This window comes from Bison bison, unplaced genomic scaffold, assembly GCF_000754665.1.
Source record: "Bison bison bison isolate TAMUID 2011002044 unplaced genomic scaffold, Bison_UMD1.0 scf7180017864160, whole genome shotgun sequence".
Lineage (NCBI taxonomy): Eukaryota > Metazoa > Chordata > Mammalia > Artiodactyla > Bovidae > Bison > Bison bison.
The window spans coordinates 5,181,408-5,192,726 of NW_011494732.1; the positions used below are offsets into that span (position 1 = coordinate 5,181,408).

At 45.1% G+C, this 11,319-nt stretch overlaps 1 protein-coding gene across 4 annotated transcripts in view; it reads right to left on the minus strand.

Annotated features, from left to right (window-relative positions):
* Positions 1 to 4,688: 4,688 nt before the first annotated feature.
* Positions 4,689 to 11,319, minus strand: part of TCTN2 (tectonic family member 2) — a 29,210-nt gene continuing 22,579 nt past the window's right edge. For 3 of the 4 annotated variants that reach the window (XM_010841279.1, XM_010841280.1, XM_010841277.1), the window contains 5 exons: positions 10,975 to 11,081; positions 7,401 to 7,557; positions 6,497 to 6,622; positions 5,762 to 5,850; positions 4,894 to 5,108 (listed from right to left, as the gene is read on the minus strand). In XM_010841279.1, coding sequence (XP_010839581.1) covers positions 5,005 to 5,108; positions 5,762 to 5,850; positions 6,497 to 6,622; positions 7,401 to 7,557; positions 10,975 to 11,081 — 583 coding nt within the window. In that variant the 3' untranslated portion in view covers positions 4,894 to 5,004. Of the gene's footprint in view, positions 5,109 to 5,761; positions 5,851 to 6,496; positions 6,623 to 7,400; positions 7,558 to 10,974; positions 11,082 to 11,319 lie in introns of all 4 variants that reach the window. The other variant, XM_010841281.1, reaches the window with a different exon arrangement.

An 11,319-nucleotide genomic window follows, 5' to 3' on the forward strand; every position in this document is an offset into this window, starting at 1 on the left:
CCTCGGGGCCCCGCCCCCTCGGCTACAGCCGGTTCCGGTTCCGCCCCCACGCGTGCGCGCGCGCGCGCGCGCTCCCGCCGGCGGACAAATGGCGCCAGGAGTTGCGGCCGATGGCGGCTGCGGGGACAACTGGCACTAACCCCGCGTCAGTGCGGGGAGTTCAGGAACTCAGCCCCGGCCTGACCAACAGCTGCCCCTCTCTCTGCCGTTCACAACTTTATAGGAGGAGTTTTATTGATTTTACGTGCTAGAAAGTTCACCCGACTAGAGTATTACAATTTTGTGATTTTTAGTAAAGTTACAGAGTTCAGTGTCTGGATCAATTTGAGAACGTTTCCATCAACCCCATAAAGATTTCTCCTGCTCAGCTGCAGTCAGTCCCCTTCTTATCCCCTAGGTCCCGATAACCACTAAACAACCTTTTCTCCATAGATCTGTCAAGACATTTCTTATCAACGGAATTACACCCCGTGTGGTGGTTTTCTCTGGGGTCCTGGCCCCTGTGCAGACAAAGCAGGGTCTGGTGCCAGGCTACTCTTGATAGAATCCTTCACACAGCAGCTACAGAGATCTCTAACAAGACGAAAATCGGATGTGAGCTTACTTAAAATCTTCTGACTTCTCCCACTTCATTCTGAATAAAGTTCAAACTGCTTACCAGGGCCAGCAGACACACCACCTGGTCTAACCTCTCCCTTCCCCAAGCCCTGGTCTCCACCCCACCCACCTGCCTTCTTTCGTTTTCCAGGTTGGTGCACTTCAACTTTCTGACTCTTCCCTTCTCTCTGCCTAGAACACCCTTCTCCAGGGCCTTCTCAAGACTAGCTCCTACAAGTCTCAGCTCAAATGTCTCTGCTTCTAAGAAGCTGGTCCTGACCACTAGCAGAAGTGTCCCTACCACCCCACCCTAGGCAGTCCTGTTTTATTTTCTCCATAGCACCTAGCACTGTCTGACATTATCTTGTCTATGTTTATTGCCAGTTTTCCCCCAGCAGAATGTAAAACTTCCTGGACAAAAAAAAAAGAATCACCTGCCATTTTGGTAAGCAAAGGATGTCACAGCCATCAAGCCAGTAGCCACTGCAGCCACCCCCAAGGGTTCATCCCCTGAGGGGATTCAGAAAGGAGAAAAACAAGTTACCGGTCCTAAATAGTTAAGATGCATATCTAAGGAATAATTTCCATGAGCCCAGACTCTTCCACCTTCCCACACATGGAAAAGTGTTGCAGAGAAGAACCAATTCTGACTCCCATGTTTCAACTGTTTCTTTGACTTGCTTTTCATTGCTGTTATTATAATCATACAAAATGGCCTGCCTCAGAGGATGCTGCACCTCTGCCTGTTAAACTAAAGTGCCTTTGTTCAGCTCAAAGAGAGACTCTGACCCTGAGCACCTGTGAATGGCTGTGAGAAAAAGAAGAGATTAACACATCCCTCCCTTTCTGAGGCCGGTTGTACTGCAAGCCTGATGGCCCTTTCTGCTGTACTTCCTCATTGCTTTTTCTTCTCTATTCTGTCTTTTGACTTTAGTTCCTCGTGGCTTCTCTCTCTGGTCTATAGAAGAACCTGGCATCCAGACCTGGACAAGATGGTTATTTTGAGACATTAGTCTGCCATCTTCTCCATCAGCCAGCTTTCCAAAAAGTCATATTCCTTGCCTCAACACCTTGTCTCCAATTCACTGGCCTGTCATGAGGCAAGCAGAGTGAGCTTGGATTTGTCAACAAAAGCACTAAAAATCATTAACTTGTGAAGGCTGTTCTTTGTGATTACAGTAATCTTTTGATGTTCAACTACATGTTTTTTTTCCTTCGACAAAAACTCTTGTATATCCTGGCTCCTCCCTTACCTTTTTCAGTTTCACAGCAATCTGAGAGGCTGCCTTCCTGAGCTATAGCCCTCAGTAAGATCCCCGAACAAAACATAACTCTCAACTTTCAGAGTTATGTTGAAGTTTTTTTGTTTTGTTTCAGTCAACAATTCTACCACACGAGGGACATTGTCTTGGTATCTCCAGGGTTCAGGGCAGTAGTCGATCAATAAATACTTCCCAAATGCATATATGAACATATAAACTCTATATAGTAAGGTCTTCCCTGTAGCTCAAATTGTAAAGAATCTGCCTACAATGCAGGAGACCTGGGTTTGCTCCGACCCTAATCCCCTTCTACTGTCAAAGTGAGTTTTTCCCTTCTCAAGTCCAAAATCACCCTAACAAAGCCCACCAAATCAGGCTAAATTCCCTGTCATTTGGAAATTTTACATTAACTTCGCAGAGCTAATTATGCTAACTGCCAGGGAAAGACTCTGAATCACTGCAAAGAACCAATCAGTTGGGTATTTCCTTTGCTTTAATAAAAGACAATTTTCAATTCCTAGGGGGTGTAATCACCTCAACCCACAGAGATCCACATCCAAGAAAGAGTGCAGCAGAGTGGGGAGAAATTCAGTGTTTCCGTGATGTTGTGGACTTTTAAAAAAGTATTCACAACCCCAAAATGGAGAGTTGTGTTTTATTTGGTGGGAATTTTTAGGACTTCAAGCCCAGAAGACAGGGTCTCGAGTGACGCTGAGAGATCGGTTCTGAGGAGCAGGGGGAGGAGTCAGGTTATAAAGAAATTTGCAACAAGGGGAAGGTAATTTGAACATCAAAAGATTATTATTAATTAAGAAAAAACAAATATCTGAAGTTAAGGAATTTAGTGATTTTTTATGTATGGCAAGATGCAAGAGTCTGGGCTCACTGAAACCATTCCTTTCATACACATCTCACCTATCTGGGGCCAGTATCCTGTTTTCACATCCTGACCTTCCCTTCCTTGGTCTCACCACAGGGAGCGGCTACAGTCTTGGCCGTTAGATAGTAGGTATTCTCTTTCTTCCTGAATTCCCTTAGGGCTCAACAGCTCACACGGAAGGGCTGCAATCGCTATAACTGTGACATCTTTATTTACTGATATGGCAGCAAACACTCTATTTCACATCATATTCTGAGATTCCTCAGGGCTCCACCATAGGGAGTGGCTACAATCTTGACGGCTTCTAGGTGGCAGGTATTCTTTCCTTCCTGAGTTCCCTTGGGGCTCACCAGCTCACCAGTCATGGTAGCTGCAATCAGTGATCACTGTGACATCCTTTGTTTACTGATATGGCACAAAATATTCCATTTCTCATTGTATTACAAAACAGTAGTTTGTAGTGCATGGGTTTGATCCCTGGTTGAGGAAATAGAACCCCACAAGCCACATGGTGTGGACAAAAAAAAAAAAGATGCAACACCACGTTGTACATAGCACCAGGATGTCAAGAGATGCTTAGAACTCAGAGAGAGAAGAGAATTGCTTTAGAAAATTCCATTTACCCACAGTACACAAAGTCTATTGGAAACAATGACTAAATTTATCTAGCCCACCAAGAAACCTCACTGGAGGTGGCAATGTGGCCACGTGGCTGTGGTTGGAGACGGCCACTCTGCCCCTCTCCCCATGCTGCATCGTGCTATCTGTCCCTTTGTAAGAGGCCCCAGGAGGAATTTCTCTCAAGACTCAACTAGGAAAAACTGTACTTCATTGAAAGCCAGATTAATTTTTAATCAATGGTCCCCATGATTCCTATAGCTAATCATATTTTGGATTTTTTGCAAACTGGAGACTATATTAGGGACCTACCTTTACTAAATGCAAGGTCGTTGGCATGTTTTTTCATGGGCTTGTGTTCACTCCTGGTTTTGTTTTACTTACCTCCTACGTTAGGTCCTTTCCCCTAACCCCTACATCTTGCCTCATCCATTTTTTTTGGATTTTCGTATTATACACACTTTTTAAGACTTCAGAAATGGACTATTTCCTGCCATATCAAAGATCTCCTGGAGAAGGATATCACAACCATGAGCAGTTGCAGCCCTCCACTGTGAGATGGTGAGCCCTAAGGGAATTCAGGAAGGAGCGGAACACCTGCCATCTAGCAGTCCTCAGACTACGGCCACTCCCCACGGTAAGGCCTGAGGAAAGCAACCTCAGGATGCAAAGACACAGAATGTGCATGCATGCTCAGTCATGTCTAACTCTTGGCAGCCCAGTGGATTGCACACTGTAGCCCACCAGGCACCTCTATCCATGAAACTTTCCAGGCAAGAATACTGGAGTGGTTTGCCACTTCCTACTCCAGGAGATCTTCCCAACCCAGGGATCAAACCCTGTCTCCTGTGTCTCCTGCATCAGCAAGTAGATTCTTTACCAATGGGTCACCTGGGAAGTCTAAAAACACAGTAGAGTGGCTCTATTTCGCTGAAGTACATTTGAAAGGAATGGTTTCAGTGGGCCCAGACTCCTGCAACCTCCCATACATAGAAAAGTGCAAAACCCCTTAACTTGGGATATCTGGTTTTAATTAACAATAATCTTTTGATGTTCAAACTACTTGCCCTCTGTTGCAAAACTTCTATATAACGTGACTCCTCTCCTCACCTCCTCAGAGCAATTCTCTCAGGATCATTTGAGATGGTATCTCCTGGGCTTGAAGTTCTAAAAATTCCCACCAAATAAAACATAACTCTCAACTTTGAGGTTGTGAATATTTTTTAAGGCAACAGACTTTAATGCCTTTCTAATCCTTTCTTTGGAATAGTGGAAACTTATCATTTCAACAGAAATATATAAAAAATTCAAAAACTCACTCTCTGTGGTAGGAATAACATTTGGACCAAAACTCCTATGACTTTCATAAGCTGTGATGACCTAAAGTTCCTAATTACACTTATTGACACAGGTGATCCTCTGATGCATTTTGCTCACTCTGGTGCATCGGTGAGAACACCCACTCTGAATTGCTTTGAACGTTTGGATAGGTACATATGTGAATTTAATTTGTGGAGCACTTAATAAAATGTTCTATAAAAATAAAACATTTCATTTATTAAGATTTTACAGAGAGGCACACAGGAGGACAACAAATCTCTGACGTAGAAGCTGATGATTTGTAAGAAGTCAGATGGTAGTTGAATTCTAAGCTTTGTGTATTCTGATCCAGGGGTTACTGAGGAATACAGCTAATATGATGAAGGATACCAGTAGCAAGCTCTTGGCAACACACTGAGAGTAAGGCTCTCCTGCAAGACAATGAATCAAACTAAGCAATTTTTTTTTGTCATTATCATTATCATTATTTTTTAAAACTTTTTATTTTGTACTGGGGTACAGCCTATTAATAATGTTGTGATAGTTTCAGGTGAACAGCAAAGGGACTCAGCCATACACATATACATGTACATATACATATATAGATGTAGCCATTCTCCCCCAAACTCCCCTCCCATCCAGGCCGCCACATGACATTGAGCAGAGTTCTCTGTGCTGTACAGTATAGGACCTTGTTGGTTATCCATTTTAAATACAGCAGTGTGAGCAACATTTTTTTGGTCCTGGGGGCATTCTTGGCTGAGCCATACAGCCTGTGGGATCTTAGTTCCCTGATCAGGGATCCAGAGATCAAACCTATGCCCTCTACAGTGAATGCAGAGAGTCTTAACCACTGGACCACCAGGGAATATCCAGGAATGTTATTTCTTAACTTTTTGGGTAACTAGGTAGAAATAAGCCAAAACATAAATAGTGATCATTTCTAAATGGCAACATCTGTACCTGTTTTCTTTTTAAAATTTTGCTATATGTTTTAACTTTCCTGTGACATTTATACTTTTTTCAAAAGTTTTTTAATTGACGTAACCTAATGATAACCATTTCAGAAAAGGGCTTTACCTACCTCGATAATATTGGGTCAGTGGATATAGAAGTTGTGGCCAACAAACCTCATTTCTGTTACAGTCGTACTCTGTAAAATTGATCTGGAATCTACAAAACATTTTAGAAGGTTACAATAGCTATAACAAAACATGCTTTTGATGAGCTGCATCAAAACCTGATTAAAGGGCTTCCCTGGTGGCTCCAGTGGTAAAGAATCCATCTGTCAATGCAGGAGACACGGGTTCAATTCCTGACCAGGTAAAATCCCATGTGCCTTGGAGCACCTAAGCCCATGCATGCCACAACCACTGAGCCTGTGCTCTAGAGCCCCAGAGCTGCAGCTACTGAGCCCACATGCCTAGAGCCTGTGCTCTGTAACAAGAGAAGTCACTGCAATGAGAAGCCCGCAAACCAAAACTGAAGAGTAGACCCTGCTCTCTGCAACTAGAAAAAGTCCTCAGGAGCAGCAGTGAAGACCCAGCACAACCAAAAATAAACAAATAAAATTATTTTTAAAGACTCATTTAAAACTTGATTAAAGAAGTAAAGCTTTTGTTTGTCTTTTACTTACTTAGCAGCACTACGTGGCATGTGGGATCTTACTCCCCCCACCAGGGATCAAACTCATGCCCCCTGCAGTAGAAGCACGGAGTCTCAACCACTGGATCACCAGGGAGGTCCCTAAACGTCTTAGTTTTAAACATTATGTTTTTCTGCTTCCTGATCATGTCACTGAGATCAGCAAACAGATTACCTTGTAAGGGGATGGGGTAACTGTGCAGGTATCTTAATAAACTGGACCGATGCGCCAATGGGGAAGAGGTCAGCCTTGTCCTCACAAGTCAGTCCACACTGGAACTGCCAGGTCACGGACGAGAACCTGGGAGGGAAAGGTCACGCAAGCGACAAAGCCACCGCTCACTTCTGGTCTGCTGAGAACACCGGGTAACCGACACAACATGAGCGGGGCTTCTCCTATACACGGTTCACGTTTTCCTGGTGCTGCCATTCCCCCTTTGAAGTACGTAAATTTTCAACTGCACACACAAGCTGAGACAGCTGTGTAATGAACCCTTGTGGACCTACCACAGGCTGCAACCACTACCAGCATTTTGCCAGTTCTGCTTCTTCTCTTCTCCCCCGTCATCTCATTTCATGCTGGTGCCTTTAAAGTTCATTTGTTTTATCACTTGTTTGTCTCAAACAATAGTGTAATAGTAATAACGGCAGCAGCAGCTAACGATTTTTGATGGCTTTCTATGTTATTGCTGCCTTTTTGCCTATCCCTGCAGCCCTTTGCTTTTCTTCTAGTAACTGCACCCCAGTTTTCCCCACAGGGAACTAACCCTCTCCCACTCTCAGTCGAGCAGACGAGAGGGGACTCACCTGAACCTAGGAATGCACCCATCACCTACACCCGGACAATCAGATCTGTCTACTCTCCTGGCCATAGTGATTGGCTCAGAATGGAGCACATGACTGAAACTGAACCAATGAAAGTCTTCCTAGACCATTTTTGAGAAAGATGGAGAAACAAGGCACCCTCTTTCCACCGGACTTGCTAATCTGATATAAGCCTGAAGTTGCTGGTGTTCTTCTTTGCCACCTCTTGAGGAAACTTCCCTGCGAATGCACACTTAGCCTCGATGCCATCATACCTAGTCTCGACACCAAGTATCTCCTGCTGAGTCATCCCTTCCACGGCACCAGCATCCGAGAAGAGGATTCGGATGTTCAGCTGCGCGGGAACATCCAGGCAGATGCCACTCACGTTGCTGTCAGGTGGGTCTGCGCCTGCACCAAGGGCATCCACACCTGGATAGGTGTTAAGTTGTGCATTTTGGAAAGAAGAATTTAGTTTCTGTTCTCCTACAGTACTGTAATGTAACCCCCCAAATTGGAAATATTATTAGGCAGGAATCAGAGGATTGAGTCTTTAATCTCTAACAGGCTCTAGTTATATGCCTCCCATGGCTTCCCTGGTGGCTCAAACGGTAACACGTCTGCCTGCAGTGCGGGAGACCTGGGTTCGATCCCTAGGTTGAAAAGATACCCTGGAGAAGGAAATGGCAACCGACTCCAACACCCTTGCCTGGAAAATCCCATGGATGGAGGACCCTGGTAGGCTACAGTCCATGGGGTCACAAAGAGTCGGACACGACTGAGCAACTTCACTTTGACTTTTCGTGTTCAAAATGTCTCCTTGTGCTGGTGCTAAGACAAGAGGTCCAGCCTGAATAAAAATGTGATCCTCAAAAAAAAAAAAACAAAAAAAACAAAATGTCTCCTTGGGCTTCCCCGGTGGCTCAGTGGTAAAGAATCTGCCTGCCAATGCTGAAGACGCACGTTCAATCCCGGATCCAGGAAGATCCCACATACTACGGAGCAACTGAGCCCATGAGCCACAACTACTGAGCCTGTGCTCTAGAGCCCATGAGCCGCATCTACTAAGCCCACATGCCGCAGCCCGAGCACGCTGGAGCCTGCGCTCCACAACAAGAGAAGCCACCGCAATGAGAACACCCAGCACAGTCAAATGAATAATTAAAAAAAGAAATAGAGACTTAAAGAAAAGTGTCCCCTTGTATGTTAACTCAGTCACTGGAACTTTAAATCTTTGACTCACCTAATAAAACCATAAATCACGATTCAGTTCCCAAGCTCCTCATTGACATCCACCCAGAGTTTGAATAGAAATATTGACTAGTAGTAAAAGGCCTTGAGACTTATTCTGCGCAGTCACTGTTCTAGTAAAAGCTTGTGTAAGACATTTAGAATCCATACTAACAACTTTAGTTACTACAGATTAAATAGTTCAAAAGCAATTTCCTGGTGTGCTGCCATAGCAGTAATACAAATGGAAGAGGATAAAACTGGAAAAGAGATGAATTGTCATTCATCTCGAAAACTGGCCTCTGCGGGGGTGGGAGGAGAAGAAACAGCAAGGTCAGTCACAGGATGTGGATGGCAAGCCTTAGGGTCACTCTGGGGGGATTTCTTTGTTTCTTCAGGGATCAGGAAGGCTGTCACCAACAGTTTCGTTCTTCTTGATACATGGGCTCAGCACTGTTCCTCTTCTGCTCATTAACGAGGACCAGGGCTGACCTGCAGCTTAGATACGAAATACAAGCTAACAGCTTCCACCATGAAGGCAGCACAATGCCTTCACCTCTGACTTCCCAACTCTGCCTTTCTGTCTTGAAATTTCCTGTGGTTTTTACTTCTCCAGTGCTTTATTGACCCCTTCCCTGCATCCCACAGGCACCTCCACGGCCCACCTCACTGGCCAACAGGTTAACAAGGAGTTGACAAGCCCTGACCCCTGGGTTCTACTTCCAGATGAGGACCTAACTCTGGGCTTAGGGTCTTGAGCAGAAGTGGGACAGGCAAACCACATTGCTGGCCAGACCCCACTGCCTGCGTCAGAGAGTGGTCAGCAGTACCTCAGCCAGGCACACATATTACGTGATCCCTGGCCACCCCCAGGGAAGGGGACAGAGGGGGTTGTAATGATTCAGACCCTAATCACGACAGGTGGGGAAAGTTCAGGGGCATGTGTCTGGTTGGTCCTTTGTATGAATCCCAACCTGATGAGCTGAAGTGACCTCAGAAGGTGTAGAAAGGGTAAAGACAGGACTCGGTGTTTGGGGGCAGGGGGAGGGTTTGCACTCCCAGCAGCATCCATAGGGATGGGAGGGGACTTAAGAAAGCAGATGCTGCAGTGTCAGATAGCTCGTTCAGGCCCCAAGAGGCAATCCCAGGAAGGACAGGAAGAAAAGAAGCTCTCTCTGTATTCAAAGTGCCTTTATACACTCAAGCATGCATGCTCAGTCGCTTCAGTCATGTCTGACTCTTTGCGACCCCATGGACTGAGGAGGCTGGCGGGCTACAGTCCATGGGGTCGCAAAGAGTCGAACAGGACTGAAGCAACTGAGCATGCACACATGGACTGTACCCCGCCGGGCTCCTCTGTCCATGGGATTCTCCAGGCAAGAGTACTGGAGCGGGTTGCTGTGCCCTCCTGCAGGGGATCTTCTCCACCAAGGGATCGAACCACAGTCTCTTATGTCTCCTGCATTAGCAGGTGGGTTCTTTACCACTAGTGCCGCCTGGGAAGCCCTTTATGCACTCCAGACTCCCTGAGAAATCAGAGCAATGCTACCAGACTTGCTGGCTGGGAGAAGAGAAAGAGCTAGGAACCCTGGGTTTAGCTCCAGCTCTGCCACAACAAACTGTGACCTCAGACCACCCCTGTGAGCCACAGCTCAGTGACCAGATGGACACTCTGTAACTGGAGTGGAAATCGGGCTCATTGGAGCTAAGTCTGTTCCATGTACTCCCTGCGGTATATCTCTTCTTCACACGCCAAACCCCTGCATATCTCTTCACACACCAAACCCCTGTGACCTCAACACTCGGAGCAAATGCCTCTGACCAAAGATGCTGGAACATCAAATCTTTTTATCTGGCCTTGGTGACCCCACTATTATTAGCTCTGTTACACCTTAATTTCTTTCTTTCTTTTTTAATAGCTTTATTGATATGCCATATAGTTCACCTACTTAAATTTAAATGTATAATTCAATTCAATTATATTCACAGAGTTATGCAACCAGCAGCAGATTCAACTTTACAGCATTTTCATCACCCTCCGAAAAGAACTCCTATACTCACTAGCAATCACCCTTCATTTCCTTCCAACAGCCTGAGCCTTGGGCAACCACTAACCTGCTTTCAGTGTTTATAAGTTTGCCTTTCCTGGACACAGCATTATAAAGGCAATCCTAGAGTATGTGCTCCTTTGTGTCTAGCTTCTCTCACTTAGCACAGTTTTCTATCACCTTTTAAGTTAACAAAATTGCTTTTGTAAATTATAAAACCAGTTCTCAACTGTCCATATTGCTGGCAATCAAAAATAGGAATGCAGACTGACACGCACTCAAAAATCCTTAAATTTCATTAAGACTTCCTTTTCCAAAGACCGTTAGCTTGTAAAACAACTGGGCAATTTGAACTTCCTGTAGATTTCCTCTTTAAAAAAAAAAAAGCCATTGTGAATAAGAGATAAAAGACATGAAAAGCCTTCTACCTGGAGAGCTAACCTCTAAACAAATGTCTGTTGGATCACAGCAAAGAAAGACGGCTGCTGAGTCAGCCTTTAATGCCACATCTGACGCTACATAGTCAGAGCAACCAAGGTACATCTTTCACACACGTGCAGCTTTGACTTACGTATTATTTCAAGCCAGCCATCACTGAGATCGTTGTAATCGGAGTTGCCTCTCATTGCAACATGAGTCACTTGTACTAATGAATCAAGCAGTTCAACAGCATTCTCCCTGCAAGAGAGGAAGACATTTCTCAGCTCCTGGCCAGCAGGTCTTGTCCCGAAGTCCTTTCTGAGGGTGTCCAGGTTGTGCTTGCTGGATGCCTAAACAAAAAAAAAAACTGCCAGGGGATCTAGGCTGGGAGTCTCACCCCTCAAGGATGGTCTTCCTGAGATGAACTTACACAGCAAGGAGAGGATGTATGGAAGCAGTCTCTCACTTCAGACTTAGAACATTAGTAACTTACAAT